The sequence below is a fragment of the Podarcis gaigeae genome, assembly GCF_964106915.1.
Source record: "Podarcis gaigeae genome assembly, chromosome: 4".
Taxonomy (NCBI): Eukaryota; Metazoa; Chordata; class Lepidosauria; order Squamata; family Lacertidae; genus Podarcis; species Podarcis gaigeae.
In genome coordinates this window covers 74,515,724-74,543,199 of record NC_139677.1, presented here as the reverse complement: position 1 = coordinate 74,543,199, position 27,476 = coordinate 74,515,724, and the positions used below count along the sequence as shown (strand labels likewise).

At 42.4% G+C, this 27,476-nt stretch overlaps 1 protein-coding gene and 1 long non-coding RNA gene across 4 annotated transcripts in view; one reads left to right on the top strand and one right to left on the bottom strand.

Moving 5' to 3' along the window:
* Positions 1-1,364: 1,364 nt before the first annotated feature.
* Positions 1,365-27,476, bottom strand: part of LOC310843942 — a 142,695-nt gene continuing 116,583 nt past the window's right edge. The window contains exons 1-3 of one of the 3 annotated variants that reach the window (XR_014563806.1): positions 19,240-19,264; positions 17,936-18,166; positions 1,408-1,655 (exon numbers count right to left, since the gene is read on the bottom strand). This is a non-coding gene — a long non-coding RNA (uncharacterized lncRNA). Of the gene's footprint in view, positions 1,656-15,702; positions 15,785-17,935; positions 18,609-19,239; positions 19,265-27,476 lie in introns of those variants that run through there. The other 2 variants (XR_014563807.1, XR_014563805.1) reach the window with 2 other exon arrangements.
* On the top strand, positions 8,740-24,426 carry DPT (dermatopontin). Its single transcript, XM_083737469.1, has 4 exons — positions 8,740-9,078; positions 15,612-15,737; positions 20,735-20,842; positions 22,445-24,426. Exons 1-4 carry the CDS (start codon positions 8,780-8,782, stop codon positions 22,518-22,520), a joined length of 609 nt encoding a protein of 202 aa, XP_083593595.1. The 5' UTR covers positions 8,740-8,779; the 3' UTR covers positions 22,521-24,426.

The window sequence follows — 27,476 nt, the reverse complement described above, 5'->3', positions numbered from 1 at the left end:
CTCTGTTCCAGTAACAAGAAGCCGAAAGCACCAGCCTGAAGATGACGAGTGAGACCTCGTCGAAACGTCGCCTAGACACCCCAACTTTTACACGGGAAGACACCCGAGGACACCAAAACCTGCATTCCTGTACCCGTGAAAATCTACGAAAGCAAATATATATATATATATATATATAATTATATAATATAATATATATTATATTATAATTATATTATAATTATATTATATTATAATATTATATTATAATTTTTATATATTATATATTATATTATAATTTTTATTAAATTTTCCATTATACAAATTCACCGTATCAATTTTTCCCCGCAAATTTCAACTTTTTAGACTTCCATCAGCTTCTCTGCAAATCATCCATATTTTTTTACATACTTTACGCATTCTCTAAATATAATATTGCCTTTTAGCGTACCCTTACTATCCTGTTTCTTTTTAACAATATTCCTCTAGCTTTCACAAAACTTCTTTAAATCCCACTAGCGTTGTTTGTTCATCACATATACTTTTCAGATATTCTGTGAATTTTGCCCAGTCCTCAATGAACTTGTGATCCCGTTGGTATCTAATCTTCCCAGTTAGTTTGTCCAACTCTGCATAGTCCATAAGTTTAATTCTCCACTCTTCAAGGGTCGGTAGTTCCTCCTGTTTCCATTTCTGGGCCATTAATATTCTCGCTGCCGTTACTGCGTATTGAAAGAGTTTATAGTCCCTTCTATTTATCTCACTTCCTGTTATTCCTAACAGAAAGGCTTCTGGTTTCTTTACAAATGTATATTTCAACATCTTTTTCAACTCATTACATATCATCTCCCAGAAACCCTTCACCTTTTTACATTCCCACCACATATGATAAAATGATCCTTCTTTTTCTTTACATTTCCAACACTTATTACACGTTTTAAACATTTTTGCTAACTTAACCGGTGTGATATACCATCTATATACCATTTTCATGATATTTTCCTTTAACGTAGTACATGCTGTAAATTTTATATTTTCATTCTATACTTTTCCCCAATCATCCAATTGTATATTGTATCCAAAATCTCTGGCCCAGTATATCATAACCGACTTTACTTCCTCATCCATCGTATACCATTCCAACAACATTTTATACATTTTTGACAGGGTGAGCTGGAAAATCTCAGCACAAACATAAAGTCTTTAAGTGCTCTTAGGCAGGTCACTATTCCCTCAAGACTCAACCTCCGCTTTGCAATATGTGCATTTCAAGTATCTTCCTTATTAGAATGCTACATTTAAAATTTAACAGATAATGCTTTTATTGTGTTTTATATCATCTTTTCAGCATTAATTTTTTTAAAAAGCAACAGCAAGAAATAATGCTAACAACCTTTAAACTTTGTTTCTCAAAGATGCATAAAGATGGAAGCAGATGAAAATGAGAATACTCTACACTTCCTTTGCTCCAGTGTACATAGCATATACATAGAGGAATTAAGCCCTTCAGCAACGCTTTCAAGAATGAAGCAATAATTGTGCTTCCCGGAGAACTACTCAACACACAGGCTGGACTCAATCTCATTCCCATGACCAGCCTAAGAATTACAGTCCACTTCTGACGCTTTAACTCAGAAGATCAATTGAGCGCTGACCTCTGCTTTACCCCTGTGGATCTGTGGAGAGTTATTAAGAGTGATTAGTTAGGAATTACCCCACAGCAGTTTGCAATGATATTATTATTATTGTTCTGTCATGGTATAGACACACTGCACAGAACAACAGGAACAAGTTTCCAACGAAAAACTCATGCTGGAAAGAACCCAACTCAATGTACAGACATAGATTTGTTCCCATGACAAGCACCAGAGCTTTTGCACATCTTAGTACTGTTGAGTAAGCACAGCGTCAGAAGACTGGAGGACTGGAGGTATTGGGTTGGATCAAGACTTAGTCATGCTTAGAGTAGACCCTGTTCCATTCATTTCAATGGGTCTACAACTCTCATCATGACTTATGTCTGACCCTAACCCAATATAAGCTAGCAAATAGCCATCACAATAGGTCAATCAATGGGACTGAAGTTAGTCCAAACTTTCAAGTCCTGTTATGACAGGTCAAGTGTGTATGAAAATAGTCTCTAGATTACACAGCAACAACAATTTTATTATTCATACCCTGCCCATCTGGCTGGGTTTCCCTAGCCACTCTGGGCAGCTTCCAGTAGAATATAAAAATATAATAATGTCAAACATTAAAAATTTCCCAATACAGGGCTGCTTTCAGATGTCTTCTAAAAATTGTGTAGTTCATTATCTCCTTGACATCTGAAGGGAGGGTATTCCACAGTGCGGGTGCCACCTCCAAGAAGGCCCTCTGCCTGGTTCCCTGTAACTTCACTTCTCGCAGTGAGGGAACCTCCAGAAGGCCCTCAGAGGAGGACCCCAGTGTCTGGGCTGAATGATGGGGGTAGAGACGCTCCTTTAGGTATCCTGGGCCAAGGCCATTTAACTCCTCCATCCCCTGCATCTGACAATGTAACTGTCTGGAGTGAGATACAACTTTTGGCCTCTCTAAACTTCCTCTCTCTTTACTATGTTTTATGTGCAGAGCTGGGCAAACCAGTTTTCCCCTGGACTGCTGTGGGGAACCTGGGAAATGAAGGATCTTTCCCTTTTACTTACTTTTAAATTAGGGCCTTGCAGTGACTGTCGTACCAAGAAGAGAGCAGGGAGCAGGTAGGTTCCTTCTGATGCTTACTGAGTAGTCAGTGCTTCCAGAACAATGTCCCCTAGGAGTTGTAGTTCAACTAAGGGTCACTGAGATGCCCATGTCCCTTGGAAGTACTACAACTCCCAAGAGAAACTGCTTTGGAAGCTTTGACATGCTCCACTGCCATGGCACCATCCAAATGTAAAAGTAAGTAAAAAATGGAAGTTACATAGGTGGTATGAATCTGAGTCAGTGAAGGTTTAGGGAGCTCAGAGGTCTTTTAAAAGCTCACCTCTCCTTTGATCCAGGCTCAAGTGAATTCTCATGTCAAGCCTAGTTATGTGACATTTCATGACTCTTTGTGGGGATATATTACACCGTGTTGTCACCAAAGCTAGAAGAAAGGAAAGATTAGATTGGAAAGTGAGGCCTTCTTAACCATTCCCCCTCATGCGGTTTTCCACTGAAAAAAATCACCCCCTTCCCTTGCATGTGGTTTTTATGTCCACTGTGAGGGGAAAGACAAGAAGTGGAAGGTAAAAGTAGCTGGGGAGGGGTGATTGTCAGTGGAAAACATGCATGAAGAGAAAAGATTAAGAAGCTGATATAATAATAATAATAATAATAATAATAATAATAATAATAATTTACATAAGATCCTCTCCTCTCATGCAGATCTTCCATTTCAGAATGCAACTTCAACAGCTGCATTCTGTAAAAACAGAGCCCTCTTCAAAAGTATAACAAACTACACTCATCAATAACCCCTTCTTGCAGTGGAGGCTGATGCATAAGGAGAGTGGAAAACTGCCCCACTAAAAAAAAGTCATCCTTTGAAGTGTCCCCACATTTCTTCACATTTTGCAGTGTCATTCTGCAGACTGGTAATGTGTACAAAAATGTATGTGGTAAAGTGTGCATAAAATATTTATATTGGTGAAATATGATAGTACAGTGGTACCTCAGTTACAAACACCTTGGGTTACAAACACCTTGGGTTACAAACACCTAGACTCTGCTAACCTGGAAGTAGCACCTCAGGTTAAGAACTTTGCCCCAGGATGAGAACAGAAATTGTGCGCTGGTGGTGCTGTGGCAGCGGGAGGCCCCATTAGCTAAAGTGGAACCTCAGGTTAAGAACGGTTTCAGGTTAAGAACGGACCTTCAGAACGAATTAAGTTCGTAACCAGAGGTACCACTGTAATGATATTAATAATAGTAATATTAGTGACATGATATCAATGTTGGTGAAAAATAACGAAGCAAAACTGCATTATTAAGGAAAAATGCATTGCAAATATGTATGTAATAGGCAAAACAGCTATTAGAAGAAATTTGCTCTAAAATGAAGCGTTTGGTGGCAGCTTTGACCACATGCACCTCTGACATGCACCATTTGTGGTGGTGGTGGCCAACCTTCAGCGTGGGCTAAAAAGGGTTAGCCATCACATTTCCTGGATATTTCATTTGCTCATGCACATAATCTGGCATTTTGAGGTCTCTGCTTTCAATGCTAGATGCAGCTTTTAACCTGACAACATGCTGAAATATGGCAACTCTTGCACTGTATGATGTGGCAAAAAAGAAATGAAAAAGCAGGCGAGTGCTGGTGGTAGAAGAGTCATTGCTATGGTGATTAGCAGCTCTTGCAGAGGCAAACTCTCTTGGGTATAATGTCATCTTCATTGCTGGAGTTGGACATTTTTCTGTACGATGATGAGTAATCACCCAGGACCTCAATGTAAACCTAGAATGTGTCTCACTGTAGAGCTAGTTAAGCATGAGGATGTTATTTGGCAACGTGGCAGATTCATATTATCATATAAAATTATTGTGAAATCACAGGGACCATGTGAGAATCTCAGATTTCTTTCTTTGAAGAAGAGAAAGAGTCTGATCAGTCTTGCAGTGCAATCCTATGTATGTTTACTCAGACACATGTCCCACTGTGTTCAATGACAATTATTCCCAGGTCTAACTAAACAAACAAAATATGTCAAGGGTGTAGGAAACCTCCCCCAATAAATGAATGGTGTCCATTTAATATTTACTGTTTTAATTATTTGTATATATTTGTATAAATATGTTTTGAATTTATTTATAAAGATAAAACTGGAAATAATACTATTACCAACACTATTATCAAGACATGGAAGCACAACTACCTTTTCTTTTTTGTAGGCTGCAAACAGACTTCACTTTCACAAAGTCTAAAAGCATTTTTTTAAAAGTTGAAAATGGAGACATTTGCAGTTCAAAACACAAAGGTCCAGGCTGGATATAATTCCCCACCACCCTGAGAATTGAAGCTGGTTGGAAGAGGGAGCCCTGTGCATGGTGTGTTCATCTCTCTTTCATCCGTGGCAAACAGATTTTGCAGCTTTTTCTATTCTTTGTTTCAAAAACCTGCAGATCCTGTTTTTAAGGAAGGACCATATCTCAGTGGTAGAGCATATACCGGTACTTTGCATGCAAAATCTCTCAGGTTCAATCCCTTGCATCTTCAGGAATATAGCATCATCATCATTATTTGCAGTTGGGAGAAATTACTGGTACTTTCAGAAACCCTGGAGAGCCATTGCCTGTTGGTTTGGAAAATACTAAGCTAGATGGATCAAGTGGCTGACTCACTATAAATCACTTTCCTATATTCCTTCCAACATCCAACAACAGGTGATAATGAGTAAAAACATATATATGTATATGCAAGGGCAAACTATCTGAAGCATCAGAATTATACCATTAGAATCAAGCCTCTGACTCAAATCACTTTCTGCTCTCTGAAAATCTGTCCCCAGCCTCAGAAATGATCGAAAATGAAAACATACTACTCAAGTATTCCAACACTTGGCCGTCTTGAAAATGGAATTAAAAACACCCTACCCAATAAACATTGGGTGTATGGTTCTAATGTGAGATTCAGCAACTTGCCTATATATCCACTTTTGCTTGGTAATTTTTTCATCCAGGCTGTAAAAAAAATGTTTTATAGCATTGGGCCAATGCGGTTTTATGGTAAGAAGTTGGAATGGTCTTTCTATTCAGAAGAAAGCTGTGAGTATTTACTAGTAATGCAGTTTATAGGATTGTCAGAGGAGTGCCATTAAAGCTGGCTAACTGCAGAATGCAAGATGCTTTTCGGGGAGGTTTCATATCCTGGAGCTGTTATAGGATTAGCATAAATTACCACTGTTTGCTAGGCTGTCAGCTTGAGAACAAAACATCAGGTGGAAACTACGTGTTTAGGAAGAGGATGCGAAATAAGCAGGTGCCACTAGGGATGGGCAGATAAGCCTATTTCCCTTCTGAGTCATAAGTCTGTTTTGTCCCAGGTTTTGCACACACAAAATTAGCACAGGCATTGCATGCATTTTGTACACATTCTTCCACTACAATATCAAATGTATTTCCAATGTATTTCCCCCTAAAATATGTATCTTGGTGTGCATTATTATTTTTATAACCAAGAGTGCATTGCAGTAATTGGAGAAACACATAATCAAGCACATAATCAGAGCACGCCAGGCACTCTTGTCTTCCACTGCCTCCCGCAGTTTGGTCAAACTCATGTTCATAGCTTCAAGAACACTGTCCAACCATCTCGTCCTCTGTCGTCCCCTTCTCCTTCTGCCCTCCATCTTTCCCAACATCAGGGTCTTTTCCAGGGAGTCTTTTCTTCTCATGAGGTGGCCAAAGTATTGGAGCCTCAGCTTCACAATCTGCCCTTCCAGTGAGCACTCAGGGCTAATTTCCTTAAGAATGGATGCATTTGATCTTCTTGCAGTCCATGGGACTCTCAAGCAAGTAGGCATGTATATATATCTGCTTATAAGTTTGGGAGTGACAAATTAGGCCAGTTCTCTTCAAAATGCAGAACAAGCAGGGGCATCTGCGTCATGCTGGCCCATATCTTCCCTAGTATTATTTATCTTAACTTTCACAGGAAGTGGCTTTAGTTTCCAAGTTCACAAGAAGAGGACTTTCCCAGCCTTTCTGCCCAATATCTTTTCAACAGGAAATGCTACACCTTGTGCATGCAAAACATTCCACTGCCATATGTGCTCTAGAATTCAGAGTCTGGAGTCCCTTCAAACAAATTGTGCTTTTTGCAGAACAGAAAGCAGAATACCAGATTTCAGGGCAAAATGCTCCTGCACTTTCTGCTGGCGGGCTTCCCATAAAAGTGGCTCTCTCAACACATGCACATTAGAAGAGAACACATGAACACGTGCTGGATTAGACCAAAGGTTTGTCTAGTCTAGACAGCCAGTGTGGTGTAGTGGTTAAGAGCGGTAGTCTCGTAATCCTGGGGAACCGGGTTCGCGTCTCCGCTCCTCCACATGCAGCTGCTGGGTGACCTTGGGCCAGTCACACTTCCTTGAAGTCTCTCAGCCCCACTCACCTCACAGAGTGTTTGTTGTGGGGGAGGAAGGGAAAGGAGAATGTTAGCCGCTTTGAGACTCCTTAAAGGGAGTGAAAGGCGGGATATCAAATCCAAACTCTTCTTCTTCTTCTTCTAGTCCAGCTTCCTGTTCTCACAACAGCCAACCAGATGCCAATGAGAAGACCACCTGCAGGACATGAGGCAATAGTACTTCCCCCACTTGTGGTCTTCAGGAACTTCAGAGGCATACTGTCTGCAGTACTGGAGGTAACAGACAGCTATCATCAGGGATAGATTAAATCTGTCCATTTCTATTCTCTCTGTGTCTCATTTTCTTACTTATTTGGTGACCCCTATTTCCCATCACAGAGCTATGGTTAAACTATCATTCCCCCTTCCTAGGGAACTCTGGGAATTGTAGCTCTATGAGGGGAAATAGGACTTTTCTAGCAACTCTTGACACCCATAGCAATTTACAGTTCTCAGAATTGTTTGGGGGAAGCCATGACTGTGTAAAATGGGGTGATACTGCTTTAAATGTATAGTGCAAAATAGGGCCTTAGTTAGGAGAAAAGTGGGAAGAGATATGGGTAGAGATGTCATGTTTAATAGGTACCCAAATAGTATTTTAAAACTGACGAGGAAAGGAAAAAGGATATTAGCAGGCTCATTCAACTGACCAAAGGAGACACATGGCAGGAGTTGAAACTAGGAAGCTGGAGGTTGATGACAGCAAGTAAAGCAGGTAAGTTTGTTTATTATTATTAATCATGATGTGAAACCAATTTTGCAGCAAGGGCAGCCTGAGATGTTTTTCATTCTTTGCCTCCATTTCCACACTTGTACTTTAATGCTAACTCTTCTGCATAAGGAGGATTTCAGGACGAAGTTACGGGACATGAAATGATTGGAAATGAAGCCTAATATCTGCCCGGAGACCTTTGCAGGTGCAAACAGCATGGAAAACGAGATGGCGTATAACCATCATGAGCACAAATAACCATGACTGGCTAATTTAAAAGGTGTCTGGAGGGGCCCTCAACTGTTCCACAAGAGTTGCACGTTTTATCCTTTCCCGCCTCCCCAATGATCTGTTGATTTTATCACAGGGCAGCAAGCTTACAGTGCAAAAGTTGCATAGGTACATACTTGGATCCAAGACAGTATTTTTTAATATATGAAGGAATATTTTTCTCCAATAAAAAATAATGTTGTTTCTCCCTCCCAAACAGAGGCTAGGGATGGAATATTGCAACCTGAAGTTATTTCATTGTGATTCCTGGAATTTCAGCTTTTTGCCAAATCACGATTGCCTGCAGCAGTAGCTGTGCTTTCAAATGAAAAAGGTTTTCTCCCCCCCCCTCCTGTCCCCATCTCCAGCTACTGTATGAACATCTGTGATATATAACACTCACCTCTTTTTATATGGGAGCCCTTGGGATTGCAACTGGTTTATAGTCCTAGGAAATCTCAGCTCAGACGATGTCAGGAATTAATGTGCTCATAAAGTTCCACCTTAAAACTAATTGAATGTGTCTGCGGCCAAGTCTTTCGCCCAGAGAAGCTCCGCTAAACGGTGACACATTGTGCTTGGAGCTAGATATTCCACATCTGGAATCCAAATGTTTGACGTGATGCTAGAAAAAAGAAAAAAGCCAGCACAACAAACCAGCAGGACACTTTACAGACAGAAACACAAGCAACATGGACCTCACTCTCCTCTGCATGGTCCTGCCGCTGCTCACGGTGGCCTGGGGCCAATACATGGACTATTATGACCCGTATAGTGACTACAGGGGCAGCGACGGATGGGTCAATGTGTACCGGCAGGGTTTCAATTTCCAGTGTCCTCATGGACAAGTGATAGTGGCCGTGAGGAGCACTTTCAGCAAAAAGGAAGGCTCTGACAGACTGTGGAACTATGCCTGCATGCCTACCCCTCACACCTTGGGAGAGCCCTCAGAGTGCTGGTGGGAAGAGATCAACAGAGCTGGATTGGAATGGTAGGACACCAAGCTTAAACTTTCTTTAGGAGCTGCCATTGTGTGTGTTTGTGAGAGAGAGAGAGTGTGTGTGCGAAACCCATGTTACTCAGCGCCAGGCTGATGCGATGGTTAACAGATAGCAATGCATGTGGCACTAAAACAAATGAATTAAGGAATTAATGCTCTGCTTAAGCCAGTGTGAACAATCCAACAAGCTGCGGTGATGATTCTGCTATGAATTTCCATAGATGAGGCAGTTGCAACTTCATTTATTTATTGGATTTATAGCCCACCTTTACTCCAAGGAGCTCCAGGTGGCATTTTTGGCACTTCCCATCCCCATATAACCATCATAACAACCCCATGAGGCGTGTTAAGCTGAAAGGTAGTGACTGGACCAAGGTCACCCAGCGAACTTCATGGCTGAGTGGGGATTGGAACCCTGGTCTCCCAGATCTTAGTCCAGTGGAGGCAAACCTATGGCCCGTGTGCCAGAGTGGGCACTCAGAGCCCTCTCTGTGGGCACGCACGCCATCGGTCCATCCACGCCGTTGCTGGGGGTTGGCAAAGTGGGCAGCTGTCCCCCCCAGACCACTGTGGGCAGGAAACTCTCACTAGAGTTCCTTGGGCCCCCCATGCCACTGCAAGCTGGAAATGGGTTATTTGTTGCTTGTGCGAGCTGGAGATTGTCTGTGGTCATTGGGCGGGAGATTATTGCCTGTTGTCGATTGGCTTCCTTTGTCTTAGTTTGGTGGCTGCCTCTTGGCATTCCCCTCAAAAAGCTCAACAAGCCTGAACACCCCACCCCCCGCAAAAACTGAACAACTCAGGGCACTTTGTGTTGGCACTTTACGAGAAATAAGTGGGTTTTGGGTTGGGGTTTGGGCACTTGGTCTCACCACCACTGTCCTAGTCCAACACTCTAATCACAACACCACAATGACTCCCATTCATATTGTTCCATTCCTTGCTTCCTCCACATTGTGAATGCTCCTTGATTTGTCTCCCTCCTTGTCTTGCAAGCATGTACCTTTGTCCACTGGTTCAGCAATATTGGCTGGAGTTAGGTGGATAATAGTTCTTGTTGTTGTTTGTAATGAGAAGAATATTTGCTTGGCATGGCTATCATATTCTGTTCTAGCGAAGCAGATTTTAATAGCTCCAGGAAACCTTGCAAAATCTATTTGACTAGAGAAATATTCCATGCAGGGCGGGAGGGGGGAGAGCAATGAATGTACATGAGCAATGATAGCTCTATTAGAATATGTTCAGCTCTCTGAAGAAAGTGCTGTTGATCTCCCGCCAACATTTTAATGATTTGAGAGATCCACCCAGTGCTGGATGAATTTTGCAATGAAAGACTCCTGTTCCTGTTCAGTTAAGAATGATTAAAAGTCCTATCTACCACCTCAAAAGATAGGGAGGGGATATTTTATGTAGTCCGAGTTCTCAGTTTCTCTTCATATAATGTGTGCAGAAAATTCTGTCACACATACTCACTGTGCACTAAATATTTCTAGGCAGAATATATATAAACATGTCTTCTAATGGTTCGGTTTTAAATGCACTGCCTCATTTCCTTGCTTATGATTCTATATATATATATATATATTTGTTTAAATGAAACTATAGATGGAAGAATTATCAAGTCCTTTGACTGGTGGTCAAGTAACCTCGCCCCATTCCCCCATTAGTAAGTTCTTCTTACTAAGGTGTTAAGTTGGTTGCAAGGTTCATCACAATCTCATTTTTATGTTACTGCCTTTAAAATTTGTGTTTGTACTAAAACGGCACCACAACTTTCCCTCAATATTCTAAGGCCAAAAAAGAAAACTGAACAAGAGGGCAAAATCTCTCACCACCCCACCTCCCCTAGGAGCCTTTGGCACTTTGTGTTAAACATGAAAATGTTAACTGAACTCAACAAAACATTTTCACATCTTTTAACTGTATTGCTCATCATTGCATATATTTTTCTTCTCCACTTTGCTCACACAGAATGTGCTTATTTGGCACAAGATAGGAAAGGGAGACCTGCCAGTTTCTTTGCTAAAAAAGAAAGGAAGAGATGGTCTGGAGTTATGTCTTTAAAGGCGAAATGGAAATAAGAAAAAACATCTAAATCTGGAAAAAATATGCATGTTAAGAAAGCATTAACACTCACCTCTTAAGACTCTGGCTTGGAAATACAAATGACCATTCCCCCCCCCCCCCCATGTATGCACAGATATTTTGCTATCGTTAGCTAATATTTTGCCTAGAAATGCTGATGGAGTCTATGAAATAAAACAGGCCTAGATGACTCATCATACCAAAGGATGTACATTTATTTCCCACCCTTTTCTCAAGGCCTGGGTTTAGGAAGTAATATATCTTTGTGCCATTTTATCCTCACAACAACCCTGTGAGGAAGGCTAGGCTTGTTGAATGGTCTCTTTAAATTTGAAGGTTCATTATTGTTCCACAAGATGTGTATGTCTTTAAGGGCCAGAGCAAATAACGTGACCCAGTTTTACAGCTGTGAAACAGTATAGCAGGTGCTGCTAAGTTGTGTTAATTAAGCTGTGTCAGCAATTGGGTATAGTATATAAAGAGCAGCACCTAGCTCTCTCAGTACCCTGGGGGATGGGTTGGTGGTTGGGTCATGCTTGTTGATGTATTTAGTGTAAAAGGAGTTTTTGTTTTTGTTATTAAAACCTTGTTATTTTTGAGTTCCTTGTAATGCGTGGTCTCCCCAGCAAGCTTTCTGCAGCGCAGCTAAACTGCAAATAGCCAACAAGGCTAGGCTAAGAAAGAGCTGGGACAGCTTCATGAGCCTGAGTTCTCCCACTTGCTAGCCTAGCTCTCCCTCTACTCCACCACACTTTCCCTGTGACTGGGGCCACAGATGATGATGATTTTGGTAATGCTGCTAAAACTTGCAGAGGCAGTTTTACTAGTGGTGACAGCGGTACACAAGAGTGTGTAGCCACAAGCAGTAACAGGTCTACTGTACTGCCTTCTACTCTTTTAAAAAGCATTGCTTGCTTCTACCTAACTGGCAATAACATAAGATGTTCCAGTAAACCATCATATAATTAAAGGTAAAGGTAAAGGTACCCCTGCCCGTACGGGCCAGTCTTGACAGACTCTGGGGTTGTGCGCCCATCTCACTTAAGAGGCCAGGGGCCAGCGCTGTCCGGAGACGTGGCCAGCGTGACATCGCTGCTCTGGCGAGCCAGAGCCGCACACGGAAACACCGTTTACCTTCCCGCTGGTAAGCGGTCCCTATTTATCTACTTGCACCCGGAGGTGCTTTCGAACTGCTAGGTTGGCAGGCGCTGGGACCGAGCAGCGGGAGCGCACCCCGCCGCAGGGATTCGAACCGCCGACCTTTCGATCGGCAAGTCCTAGGTGCTGAGGCTTTAACCCACAGCGCCACCATAAAATTAGGTCACATCCAATCCAGACATTTAAAACTGCAGTTCCCAAAGAACCCTGAGAACTGCAGTTTCTGAAGGAAGCTGGGAACTGGGGACACACACCCTGCACAAAAGTAGTTGTGGGGGTGAGGAGAAAGGACTTGGCACTGAGGAAGGCTAGTATGGGGCAAGGAGTGCTGGAGCCTGGGCAAACTCATTACAAACTGGAGAAGGGATGCAGCTCATTGGTAAGCAAAAGGTCCCAGGTTCAGACTCTGGCATTTTCAGGTAGAGCTAGGGGTTGTCCCTTGACTAAAACCCTAGCAAGCCTCTGTGATTCTAGGCTGTACTGAACCAGATTGACCGATGGGTCTGCCAGAGTGTAAGAGAGTTTCCTTTGGTCTTTGAAAACTGTTATAAGAGGGGGGGAAAACCCTGCTCCCTTTCTCTTATGGGGTATTCTGGAGCCTGTATAGAGTCCTTAAGTGGGTTCCCCATTGGTAAGAGAAAATAACCCTGTAGCCCAAGACCACCCCCCAAAACATCACAGAAAGAGCCAGTCTACAGCAGAAATCCTGTTTGCCAGGATACCTGATAATGGTCACTAATTGTATTACCTGGACAGTCTAGCCATTCTTTTGTGATGGTTAATACTTTAGTTCCTGAATCCAGGTCACAGGCTCACCCTATTCATACACAAATACGCCCTTAAGACAGTATTTGCAAGCAAAAAGACAATGGGAAGGCTTTCCTCATTTGCCTCCCTTACTACAGAGGAATATTTGAGGTCATTGGGAGAGTCAAAATGGCTTCAGGATTGCTCTCCCATACTATTGCAGACACGTTTCATATATTTAGATATGTGTGCATTTATGAATATCTATTCTATATCTGAGACCTTAATTTTTTTTCCAACAAAACCATATCCAAATGCAACTATCTTCATTCACCCCTTTTTGCTGACAAAGTCGAAAGTGAGTGTAAGGGGAAAATGACTGGTTAACAATTCAAGGCTGTAGAGCCATTTGAGGTCATGTTCCTTTGGAATGTCTGGCTTTACTTATCCAAGCTGAAACTGAAATCCTTATGTGGAAGTTTTACCTAGTCTTAGCACCTCACCCCACCCTCCACCTTTGTACCATTTAATGATTTAAAAAAAAACTTTTAAAAAACTTCCTTGATGGCGGGACTGGTGACTGTGAAGTGATAGATGAAGCCATTAGCCCAAACGACTATTTGATGGTGATATGACACAGTAACCGTATCAGCGCTTGAGAAAGAAAAGCACATGAAACAATCATCTTGAAAGAACTGCATGGCTTTTATGGTAATAGCTGAGCAAAGCAGCCCTAGTTTATCGGCTGTTTTGAAAAACGGAACACAGGGATTTCTGTGAAATAGTGCCAGCGAAATAACTGCCACACAGTGGTGGCACTATTAGAAGTGCTAATAGATTTGGTTTCCATGACAGGCAAATAGATCTTTAAAAAGCACTTATTCCTAGTCTACAGCAGCATTTCACTTTTGGAAGAATTTACACCTTTGCCAGCAGCCCCTAGAGACTGCAGATAATTTTCTTAGTGCATGTATGGTAGACTATCACAAGGGAAGGTGAATCATCATTATTAACTACTATTACGTTATTGGTTCTGCTGATTTATAAACTATTTCATAGCTACAAGCTATCAAAGCGATGTACAATAAGTTAAAATGAAATGAAATACAAAAGATAGGCTGCAAAGACAAAATTGGTTATAATATATGCAGCTAGCAATCCATAAAACAAATAGCTTATGAGAAAGCCTTCTTAAACAAAAATATATTTAAACTTCAAGGCACCAGGAGCTTGTCTGATTACAGCTGGTAATTGACTCTGGAGGGTTGGTTTCTGGTACAAACTAAGAGGAACCTTGTGGCATGCACAGCAGTGCCCTATCTGAGGAGCACAGTTTTTGGGCAGGCATATATGAGGTAAGTGGGGAAAAGACTTGGTCTGGTTCAGCTACAGGTATGAGACCATTTAAAACATCAGAAAAGGTTAAGCTTCAAGGGCTGGCACTGTTGGGGAATCACCAATGTCCTGTGTACTCAGGAGGGTCGGTCCACCGTCTTCCCATCACAAAATGTCAGCTGCAACTACCAAAGCCTGGTAGGCCTTTCAGGGCTGGGCAAAGGGAAGCCAGGGATAGAGTCTGGGTTGCTTCTCCATATTTTGCAATGTCGTTTGCTAGCAAAGAAGTGTGCATATAAATGCATAGGTTAGTGAGAATACCATACAAAAAATGCAATACATATGAGGAAATTGCTTTACAAAAAAGTGTTTGTGAGGCAAAGTTGCACACAAAAGGTGACTATTAGGAGAAATTTGCACTAAAATATTGATGAATTTTCATGAGGACTTTTTTAAAAGTTGCAAACTGATGTAGAAAATAGAATGACATGGGTTGCACGTCAACCCAGTCTCTGAGTAGTGCTAGAGTCCAGGGGTTCCATGCACTCACCCAGGGTTCCGTTTCCTTGGAATGAGAGATAGCGGGGACTGTGGTGTCCTTTAGGATATGTGGTTTATTTACACATATATACAACCTGAGCCTAAGATGGAGGGGCTCACAGCATTTACACTTTCTGATAGTCACAGCCTTGGAATAAAACAGAAATAAAGCATGTCTCTCACTCTCTGGCTTCTGCCTACTTCTAGCTGAAGCCCCAGGACTCTGGTTATTGTCCTTCTAAGTAGCAGCCAGGTGAGGAGAGGGAAAGGCTTGTTCATTTGCCCAGAGGGCACCATCACTTCTTTTGCTACATTAACGGTGGTCCTTAGGTGACAACTATGCCCATTCTCTCACACAAAAACTTGCCTGACTAATTCATCAATGGAATCCTCCATTGGATTTCAATCCTTGCTGGAATCAGGACTTCAGGAGTTAGAAGGGACTCTGGCATCATGCAGACTAACTCTGCAAACTCACAACAATAATAGTGGGAAATTGGGAACCGAGAAATACCAAAATAGTCATATTTGCCCATCTCTAGTTGCTAGATTCCAGTACTCTGCAAGAAAGTATTTACAGGCATGTTTATAACAACAACAACAACAACACTGCTATTACTAGTAGTACAACTTATTTTCATTATCGTTTTTCTCTTCAGGTATCAAACATGCTCAAATAATGGGTTGGTGGCAGGATTCCAGAGCCAATATTTTCCGTCGGTGCTTGATCGAGAGTGGCAATTCTATTGCTGCCGCTACAGCCGGAGATGTCCTTATTCATGTTGGTGAGTTCACAAAAGTGCACTGAGTTTTTAATGCATTGAGAGCATTTCTAAAAAAAAAATCCAAGATCATTCCCTTAAACTCTAAAAGCAATAAAACCTTTCCAGAGATGTACAATTAATATTTTGTAAATGATTGTGTAAATGATTCCTCAGAGAAAGCCTTCTTAAATAAAAATGCCTTCAGTACGTACCTAAGCATCAAATACTATGTGCCTGTCCAATTTCAGTTGGTTGACCCCAGAGGGCTGGAACTGTAATACAAAAAAACCAGTTTTTAGTACAAACTGAGCTTTAATATAGAACAAAACAGGGTAATTTGATGTATCACAAGCTGAGCAACTGGGTTGTTGATATAGCTGTCCAAATTAGAAACCAGGATGATTTTTGTCTGTGCAGCTAAGATGAGCACTGGCAAATTGCTTCCTTAAATGGACTGACCAAAGGTGATTCAAAGTATCATAGACAAACAGAACTACAAAGGAAGTGAAGTTTTCAATTAGATGTGCACAAGATGTTTACTTGCCTTTTTGTGGGCCAGCTGCTGACCTACGTGCAACAACAATGCATACAAGTCCAGAATAAAAATTGCCTTGCAGATAGGAGGGAAAGTAATCTTGGATTTCCCTTCATAAAATCTTCAAACATCCTTCCAAGTGTCGGCTGATGTTCTGCACCTGCGCGTGAAGCAGCAGCTCTGCCAAAAGTCTGCCTTGTGAAGGAGGTGCTCTCTGCTTTACTAGTGAAGGTCATCATTAAGGCCTTTGCTTACATTTATGAAGGAACTGGTTTTGTGCCTCAGTGGGACAAGTCACGCTACTGTATCATTGAATTCAGTTGTAATCTTGGAGCATCGATTTGCCATGTCAAATTAAGGCCCTTGCCTGGCAGCTTCGGATGCTGTTCATATCTGAAGCCCCACCTCCCTGCTTCTGGCATCCTCATGAGTGTGTGCTTAGGTATCCATCTCTATCTATACACATGAGAACATAAGCAGAGCCTGCTAGATCAGGGCCAATGGCCCATTAGTCCAGCATCCTTTTCTCACAGAGGTCAACCAGATGCCTGTAGGGAACCTGTAAGCATGAGCTGAGTGCAACAATATGTTCTCTATTTCTGATTCCCGGTCAATGGTGTTGTCCAATCCACTTTTTAAAGCCATCCAAGTTGGTGGCTGTCACTACTAGCTAATTCCATAGTTTAACTATGCAGTGTGTCAAGAACTATGTTCTTTATCTGTCCTGAACCTTCCGATGTTCAGCTTCGTTGGACATTCTTGAGTTCTAGTTTTATGGGAGTGGGAGAAAAATGTGTCCCTGTCCACTTTCTCCACTCCACACATCAGTTTATATACTTCTATCATCCCCTCCTTTGCTCACATTTTCTCTGAACTGAAAGAACTCCAAATATTGTAGCCATTCCTTATAGGAGAGTTGCTTCAACCCTTTGCTTGCCCTTTTCTGAGTCTTCTCCAGCTCCACAATGTCCTACACTCTGCACAGAATTTACCCCTAAGACTTTTCAGCAAAGATATGTTTTATCATAAAACCTTGTTAAGTGCAGCCTCCTCCTAGTATTTCCATTTTACAAACTAGATACAGTTGAACCTCGGTTGACAAACGCCTTGTGACGCCTTGTGCAGGAGCTTCCTGCAGCCAATTGGAAGCTGCGCCTTGGTTTCCAAACGTTTTGGAAGTCGAACGGACTTCCTTTACAGATTGTGTTCGACTCCCAAGGTACCATTGTACTCACTCTGTGTCTGAGCTGGCAGACTGGCCCAGCAACTTCTGTGTTCAATCAGGATTTGTGCAGAGTCCCTGAGTCTACATACTATTACAGTACTGCGTCATTTTATGAAGCCAAGCAAACCTTGTGCCCAGAATCCTGTTTGTTGGTGTCTTAATGGTCTGACCTTGCCCACAACCAGCTATTTGCATTACATTATTATTATTATTATTATTATTATTATTATTATTATTATTAATTTAATTTAATTTGTATAGGTCCTTTTATCCGTAGATCTCAGGGTGGTTCATCACAACATACCGTACCCTCTTTATGACACAAGTCTATGCTTTTGTTAAGCCCATGAAGTTCAGAGGGATTATTTGTACACCAATGTGCATAGGATTACAGCTTTAAAGTGTAATCTTATGCACCTCTATTCAGAAGCAAGCCCTGATGAAATCTATAGGTCTTACTTGCAGACAACTGTTCCAGAAATCCAGCCTTCATTTACTAGGAACCTGTGAGATCTCATTAGTGCTGAACGTGGTTGTCTTGTTCTTTTATATGGGACAGTTTTATTACTCTATCAAAATATAATCTTGGAAGGCAAAATAAGGTATTTCCCTGGGAAAGGCTCTAGCAATCAGCTACATTTTATGGTTCTGTGATGAGAGGCCAGCTGTTCTATAACTTCCAGCGTTAGCCTGGAAGGAATAAAGAAGAAAGTTAAATAGAGAAGTAGCAAATTCTTTGCAGATGTCACTGTGATGTTGCATCTATCTGTAAATGTATATAAGTGGAGGGAAATCTCAATCCTCAGCTTGAAGCAGTCTGAAAGATAAACAGCATTTGGAATGCTGTTTATAATAATTTCCCTGCTCCAAGCAAGCAGGGCTGCCGAGGTCCAGAAAGGTTTGGCTGGTGCTACAGCTGCTCTCGCTCACCATTGCCTCTCCAAGCAATGACCACATTTACCAAGACCTTACAGAATTATGGACCCTAACAGATACAACCGTTTCCTCTACACAGTTTGCCATTTGTTAAAGGCATTGATGTTCATGGACTCTTTCACTGGCAATGTCAGTGTCCGGAAAATGGAGCAACTGCAGAATACAGCTGGTATCCCTAGAAGGGAATGGAGGAAGTCTCTTTTGCCCTTCGTCATGCCTCCTTCCAAGGAGAGAGCCTTGCTCAAAGGGTGCTACCCTTCCCATGTTGCCCTCAACATGGCTTCTGGCCACTTCTGGTGATTTTCAACACACTGGCCCGGAAGGAGCCAATGTGCAGCTGGTCCCCCTCAATAGGAGCAGGGAGAGAGGTGCTTTCTCCTCCTTCTTCCCTCCACCTGAGGAGAGCTGCCATGGCTCTGATACTGCTGCAGGGCAAGGAGGAGGAATGACCACCAGCACCTTGGGGCCTCTTCTCTCTCCTGTGCTGTGATGAGATGCCACCTCCTCAAATTTGCTGCCCCAAGCAAATGCCCCGTTTCCCATAAATACATCATTGCCTACCTGGGATTTCACCTGGTTGGTCATTGTGAGAACAAGATGCTGGATGAGGTGGGCCATTGGTCTGATCCAGCAGGTTCCTAAGGACTTTCCATATGCAAAGCAGATGCTCTAGCACTGAGCTACAGCTCTTCCAAGGTTGCTTGTGTTTGGAGATGACACAGACATAGCAGGAAGCCTGAAAGGCAATTGTACATCTCCCTTCCTTCATCCAACTCTCTCTTTCTATCTTTCACACATGCACACCACATGGCAAGAGAGAAACTTACATAGTACCATTGCTCTCTCTATTAGCATGGGAGATAAGTTCCCTTTTAAGAATTTTGAGCAGTTCCAGAATTTCAGAGTCAGTTGTTCTTGTTTGTGTTTGTTAGAGAATGTTCTTCTATTACTGGCAATGTTTAGACAGTGCACTGAATGGTCTTCTGAGGGTGGGGGCGGAGGGGATGAGAAAAAAGAGCCAGGAAATGATCTGTAATTAAACCACATCTGCTATGTACATGACATAGTAAACTACTAAACAGAAAAACCAAGTTGTGGAATATATGTTTAATTATATAAAAAATAGGGCAATTTCAGTGTGTCTATAATCACCGAAAATAGCTAAGGGCTTGTAGACAGAGAGACTCCACTGAAGTAGAATAACCAAGTGAGACACTATGCTCTCTTCATTTCCATTCCTGACTCTGACACAGGCTTCTTCTGTGTACTTGGGCAAGTTGCCTAAACTTTCTATTTCCCTTAATCATTTGACCAAATGGTGCCTTGCGGACTACAACTCCAATCAGCCCCAGCCAGCATGCAAAGGGTGAGAGGGGTCTCACAGGGGCTGAATTTTTGAGGATGCCAGCAACCCTTAAAAAAGTAAAAGAGGAGGAAGAACAGCAAATCCAGGCCCAGTACAAAAGGTTACTCCCTGGGCCAGTCTATAAGAATGCCCTGAGTAGCAGTAAGACATCTGTATTTGATGAAGCATGAATGGGTAAACCAACATGCTGCAGACAAATGCACAAATGCAGATGTTGTTGTTGTTGTTTTATTTTGCCCATCTGACTAGGTTGTCATTGTGACTCTGCATGGCACATCACATGTCACACATCCGAAGCATTTTCATTGAAGAAACTAGCAAGAACTAGATGAAAAGTACTGAAGACAAGAACTGACCAAGACACAACACACTCTCTCTCTTTACATTGCTTTAATTTATTTGTTTATTTGTAAAAAAAAATGTACTACCAATATTAAGGTGAGGGTGGGAATCATGGCACTGAGCAGCATAGTATCCATAACAGATCTACATCCATTTAAAAAGAAATGTCACCCATCAGCTTAATATATCGACCATAGATGGATCGGGTGCGTTTCAAGCAGGTGCCTGAATGCCAATACTGTAGGTGCCTTCCTGCTGTTCATTGGGAGTGCATTCCAAAGGGCTGGTGCTACCACACCAAAGGCCCTGGACTTAGTAGACACAAAATGGACCTTAGGGGAAGACCTTGCTCCAAGAGAACCATCTGCTTAATGCTACATTGAACACAGCCCCTCTGTGTTTGTCAAGAGCAGACATGAAATCACAGGATGTGGGGCAACTACCTGCACTTCAGTTCAAAGTAGGCGTGATATGAACTAGGTTAGGTTACATGTGTGAACAGGTTTTTTAGTGGGCTGACAAAAGCAAAAGTCATAACATTTGAAACATAACTGTTCTTCCTTTTTCTAGAGAAGGCAAATAACTTGATTTTTCCCCCCCCTCCTGTTTAAAAGGTTGACAACAGAACACCCAGAACACTACGGGGAAGATATGGACATGATGATGTATACCTATGATCATTACATCCGTGGAGCAGCCACAACTTTCTCTGGTGTGGAAAGGTCAGATTCAGAAATTCTCTTGAAACCTGAACCTTTCCTGTGCTGCAAAGAAATGGTTTGTTACATTGTAATATTCCCCCCCTCCAAAAAAAACAATGGTGTGGAAGGTACAACATAGACCAAGGGAGGTAGGGACTGTGGACATGGAAGACACAAGTTCCATGATGATCCCTCTTCATGCATTCACTGAGTGGAGACAGAGTGGCAATCTAGCCCTTACCCAATCAGAGCAGTATGGGACTTCTGTATCCCACCCCCTCCTTATCCCTTAACCAATCAAAGCAATAGGGGACTTTCCGTACCCCAACCCCTCCAATCCTCCTCAAGGAACCCTAATTGCAGGGGCAGAGGACTTCAGCTCAAGGGTTGATTGTAGCCCTTTGAGTCTCTCTATTAGGCTCCCAATAGACTCCAGCCAACCCCCTTCCCAAACCTACAGCCCTCACCAGCCCTGCTCTCCTTGAGTACTTTTGCCAGGCTCAGTTTTTCCTTGAATTGTGATAATTCTTCTATTGCTTGTTTGGAAGGAGGACTGGGAGATGTGAGTAGGTGGGAATGGAATGGGGAGAGACCTCTGATTGTTGAGTGTCTCTGGAATGCACCCTACTCTACAAAGGTAGAGGCCACACATCCATTACTCTGCCTAATTTATGCTTCTGGCCCTAACCAACACTTGTATGTGGCCCCCAGAAGCTGGCCCATAAAGGAATGTGGTCTGAAATTGTATTGTAGGCCTAGCAATGCCTGGTCACATTTGCAGCTTCTCCTTTGGCTGAGGGCAAAAGTATTCATTCCCAGGCAAACTCTGCCCGCCTCCTATTTTTCTTTTTTCAGAGAAAATGAGGTCAAATTTCATTGAAAGCAGTAAAGGACTTGCATTGTACTAAGGCATTTTTGTATTTGAAACAAAATGCCAAAAATGATGCCTTCTCCCCTGTTCATTTTTAATTATGGGAAATGTCCACCACATACTCAGTGTCTCTAGCCAAAGCATCTGTTTCTGTTTGCTTCATGGTAATGCATCCTCTCTCCCATTGTTTCCTGGAGAAAGCTAATGTCTAGAAGTACCCTAAACATCAAATTAAGGTTCCTCCAACAACCAGAACCCTGGTATTTAGGATCCAACACCCAATTTTTGTTGAAGTTTCTACCTCCAATAGTTCAAAATCATGAGATGATGATGATTCAATTATTACCTGCCTTTCACCAGCAGATCCCAGGGCAGGTAAGATTCAAAATTCAGAATTAAAAACAGTTAGAACAGATTACAGCCACAACATACAACTCAGGTGTCAAAGGCCAGAGTAAAGACGTGTGTCTTTAGCATTTGCCAAGAGCTGTATATTGAAGTACCCAGACACACCTCTGTGGGGAGGGAATTCCACACCATAGGGGCTGCCACAGAGAAGGCCATACTCTGGCTACACCCTCTGAACTTCCAGCTAAAGTCATTTAGCTAGAGATGATCAAGTCGAAAGAAACGAGCAAAGTTCATCCTGACAGATCACAAAAACAGAAGCCCAACCAGAAGCCTTGCTCTGTTGCAATGTTCTGTCTTGGTCATCACCTAAACACTTGTTTCCTCTATCTTTTCCCTTGCAGGGATCGCCAGTGGAAGTTTATTATCTGCAGGATGACGGATTTTGACTGCCAGTTTGACAATTTTAAGAAGAAGTGAATATGTGCCATGCTTCTGGGGGTGGGGTGGTAGGGGGGAATGAAGGTAGAGGGGAAAGGAGAAAAAAATAGCAAAGGCAATATATCAACCATACACCAGTTTCTTTGCAGATGAGTAAGAATGACTCTTATTCTGCAAAGAGGGCTGCGAAGAACACTGAGCTCAACTTTACAAGACAGGCACATCCATTTGGCTCTTAATTAGGGATTAGATGGGCTGGGTTGATTTACATAATCTCTGCAGAGCATGTGTGCAGAGTACTTCTACTTCTACCCCTTCCTGGCCCTTCGACATACCTGGTGAATGCAACAGCAGGGGACCCATGTTAACACTGTAGTGTGTAGTGTGTGTATTTCTGCCCTTCACTGGGTCTCTTCCAGCACTGACCTGAGAGTATGGGTAGCTGCCTTGTGTGTGTGTGCCTTTAGACAACACTTTGGACCATTCCCTTGATTTTTTTGATTTTTTTTTATTCACAGCTACTTTACATTGTTTAGATGCTTTCTGATATAAACCTAGATGAAGCCATTTCCTTTGCTGTCTAGCTCACCTGTACAGATGCATCTTGATTTTGCATGGCATCTTTGTATCCACTGCGCCCCGTTGTCAGTTTGCAAAAAAGGACCGCCAAAACTCCCAAAATCGTGCATTGCTGATGTTTCAGAGCTAATCATTTGCCAACAAATGCTACCAGTGTGCATGCCTCCTTCAGAATAACCCAGAGCAGCAAGCCAAACCACACAGGATGTTAATCGTGCCCCTTCGCTTGGAGTGCAGACTTCTTATTGCACAAACTAAGAATTGTGGCAACTCAATCCATATTGAGATCTTGGTGTGGGGTAGGAGGGGGCTTTAGCTCTCTGTCCCCTGCTGTAGTCTCAATATTTGGATTGCCCTCCATGCCCACAATTTGCATTGGGAAGGAGACGCAGCTGAGCAAATGGGAGCTCCCCAGCACCGCAAAAGAATTTCAGGTTCCCTCCTCATCTCGACTGGGAATGCAGTGGGGGTGGTATAGGGCTGAAGCTTCCCTACCCCTGATCCAACTCAGGACCCCACTCTGTCAATTTCTGCAGAAAAAATCTTGCTCCCAGTGCCAAACAACATGATTAATGTAGTGCCCTTACAATTAGAGGATAGCAGAGGCATTTTTTTCTATGCCACAATTTTGCAACCCATGAAAACATATCATATTCATATTATCTGTTGTGGGGAACCCTCCCCCCCCCTGATGTCGCTTACCTAAAACTCCCCTCATCCTTGGCCATTGGCCATGCTTTCTGGGGCTGATGGGAATCGTAGTTCAGCAATATCAGGAGGATCAAAGTTTCTCCATACCTGTTATATAGCAAGCCTGCCTGACAGGAAGGATGCCAGAGATTGCTTATCAACACTATCGCCTGAAATATGATCGCTTCTACAATTAATATGTCTAAATTTTAGGTGAACTTTGAAACGGTATCAAGTTGTGTTTTTCTTAATGTTTCCTTTGACATCCTGAATAATCAGAGGCCCATGATGAATAAAATAAGACCAGATCTCCAACTTCTAACTAAAAAGGGAATATAGAGTTGCAGTTTTGCGACTGAACACGATTGTGTAAAACTGACGACATCCTGATGTTGTGTGCTATGTAAGTCAAATGTGGGGTATAACTTTATTGGGCATTAAAAGGTGTGACCATGTCCCTGAAGCTGGTGACAATTTGTTCTATCACAGGAGAGGATTAAATAAATAAAAAAAGGGAAATACTTAAGAACCCAAAGACAACCCTGTTGAAATAAACTATGCAATTTACTCCAATTGCCTGTATTAGGATATCTTTATTATGTCTGGTATTTACAAGCACATTGTCAATTGTTAACCTAATCAACTGAAAAAATAAAATAATTTGGTGATGCAGTAACTTTAAAACATTCTCTACCACCCCTCAACTACCGTATGTTTCTACATTTGCTGGTTGCCAAGAAATAAGTCAATCGTGTTCTCAAGGACTCTAGGGAAAGAAGCAACATTCAGTTTTCAGTCAATGACAACAGGAAATATAACTGCTGGCAGATGGAAGCATTATAACTTGTTCTCTTCACTTGACATACCAGGGGTAGGTGGGGGTCATAACCAGAAGTTGTCATGGCTAGAGCCAAGAGCAGCAAAGATACCCCTTTCTCTCTGAGCTGCTTCCTTTTATCTGAAAAGGAAAAATGGAAATGCCATGTTAGAACTGGCCTTATATCACTGTAGGCCCAATGGTGCCTCACAGAATGAGTCCCTCATTTAAAATAAACAAATAAAAGAGTTGGACACTTTCTCTTTAAGTAGCGATGCCCTGAACAAGCACAAATTTCTGGAAAAGACAAGAGACTGCATGAATTTGCAGGCGATAAGATTACAGATGCCTCTGTGAAGAGCAAATGACTCAGTATGATACTGCCGAAGACCTGCACTTTGTTCACAAACGTTTCCTTGTTTGTAGAAGAGCCTCAATGGATTTGTTCTAGCCTGCTTCAGAGACTTTATCTCACTCTAGTCCCTTGCCAGCTCCTGCTGCTCGCCTTGCATGTGGCTCCTCTCTGTCTCTTTAAACAGTTGTGCCTTGTCCATTGTAATGCTCAACTGCAGCAGCCTAAAAGTCACAGGAAGTATGCATCCACCGCTCTTTTTCTTCATCATGAGTTGTCCCAAATCACTCGAACATATGGAACATAGGAACATAGAAAGCTCTCTGGTGCCAAGTCTGGCCTACTAGTCCAGCCTACTAGGATGAAGCAGATTCACAAGGCTTCAGATGGGGGACAATTCCCAGCCATGCTGCCTTCATTTAGAATTTAGAATGGCCAAACTAGATGCAAAGCTAATGTGTCTTTGGGGATGGGGGTGGGTGGGTGGCACAATTTTAAGCACATTTGGATTTTTGAGCAAGTCCTCTGGATCAGCCCTCTGCCCAAGACAGACAGTATGCTTTCCCAAGGGATCTGTGTAAAAGTCAGATCCAGTAGAATTAATCTGAGTTTTGAAAAATTCATTGAGCTGAAAGAGGAAGTGGTAAAAAGACTTACTCTTCTCATTTCCTCCCCTAACTCTATGATCTGTTCAAGGGGGGGGGGGGAAAGGTATCCATCACCTCATGATGCCTAAGGAGGCAGTGAGGGGTAGGGACTCAGAGGCTTCATGGGCACCAGGGGAAGACCTCAAGGAGACCACAGTGCCCCTGGGCACCATATTGGCAGTCCCTGCAATGTCATACCATCCAACTTTTACAAAGCCCAAACTGGGTTGTGTGTCTTCTGGGACGTGCTCCCAGGTGAGTCACATGGCCTGTACCGTGCTCTCAACCCCAAAAGTAATTTTTTGAGGTGAGAACATGACCTGAGAGTGTGTGAGATTGTGGCACCCAAAATGGCCACCGTGATCTCATGTGAAAAAAAAATGTCCCATTTTTTCATGGAGAACTTCAGAGGTATTCAATGCACAATACAATGTGTCCAAAGGACAAAAAATGGCAAAGCACTCTGATGAATGCAATGTTGAATAGAACACCAGACTGTTCTGCCTTTTGTGTCTATTTATAGTTAATGCCTTTTCTCCCGGCCTTTTGTTTTAATGCACATCCATTTCCACCACCACCATTAAAACTGGAAACTGAAGCAGAACTGAAATTACTTATGCACACAGCAGCTTACTCTTTGGATGTTTATGATCAAACCACCAAGGATAATGGACATCCTTGATGGTATCTGGTTGTGCAAAGATTATGATGTAGTGTTTTTGGCTTTTTTTAATCAATGGAATTCTCTTGATAATGGCGATGATGAGGCAAGAGGACACCATTATGCGGATGAGAAGTCATAATGCTCTTTAAGCATTATGCTTAAAGCATAATGCTCTCTGAGCATTAGATCCAGTCGTGGCCGACTCTGGGTTTGCGGCGCTCATCTCACTTTATTGGCCAAGGGAGCCGGCATACAGCTTCCGGGTCATGTGGCCAGCATGACTAAGCCATTTCTGGCGAACCAGAGCAGCGCAAGGAAACGGGACTCCCAGAACGGATTAAGTTCGACAACCAAGGTACCACTGTATTCACCTCTCTGTGTGGACTGAATTGAATTTCTGCCCCATCCCTACCCCTGTCTAGGTGTCTGTCTCAGTTTTACAAGTATCAGACATGGTAAGGCAGAAGCATGTAATCAAGTGGGGAACACTGTGGGAAAATCCAGACATTAAGATTGAAGACTTGCAGACGATAAGCTGGAGAAGGTTCAGAGAGACTGGTCAGATGAGCGCCTGATGCTTACAGAAATGTTATCAGAGCTTCGTGTATCTCTTGCTTCCCAGTGCAGCTGGAAATAGCTTGCTAGTCTCTTCTCCCCAGAGAGATTGTAACAGCCCTAGAACTGCCTGGCACTTGAAAGGACATGGTGACATGCAAATTCTTCTTCTTTCCATTTCTTTTTTAAAAATAATAATAGCTGTGTGATCACCCTGGAGTCTGGGAGACTTGCAAAGCTATAACTGGGCCTTAGCCGAACTGCTGGCTCTTATAACATAAAAAGGAACTGATTTCTCCTGTTAGTAACAATACAAATGGGAACCAGGAGCGATTTCACTGAATGGAGTGAAATTAATTTGAAATTAATGGAATGTAATTTCCATTCAGTGTAGTTAACCTAGTGTAAAATTAGTGCTAATGAGATCAGTGCTGGGGATGGGCTGTAGCTCAGAGCAAGAGCACATGTTTGAATGCAGAAGCCTCTAGGTTCAATCCCTCACATCTCCAAGCAGGACTTAAAAAATACCTGAAAACCTGGAGAACTACTACTAGTCAATGCTGACAATAGTCAACTTGGTATAAGGACATTTTCTCTCATCCTAGTCAGAAGAAGAAGCCAGTGATTATGCTATGGGTTGATTCTAGAGGTTAAAGGTTATGGGAATGTAGTCCTATATTCACTCACCTAG

Excerpts from the sequence above, each read along its gene's own strand:
- DPT (XM_083737469.1), top strand. The coding sequence starts at position 8,780 with ATGGACCTCACTCTCCTCTGCATGGTCCTGCCGCTGCTCACGGTGGCC. Across the intron at positions 15,738-20,734 it reads AGATGTCCTTATTCATGTTG|GTTGACAACAGAACACCCAG; the intron begins GTGAGTTCACAA and ends CCTGTTTAAAAG. Across the intron at positions 20,843-22,444 it reads ACTTTCTCTGGTGTGGAAAG|GGATCGCCAGTGGAAGTTTA; the intron begins GTCAGATTCAGA and ends TTTCCCTTGCAG.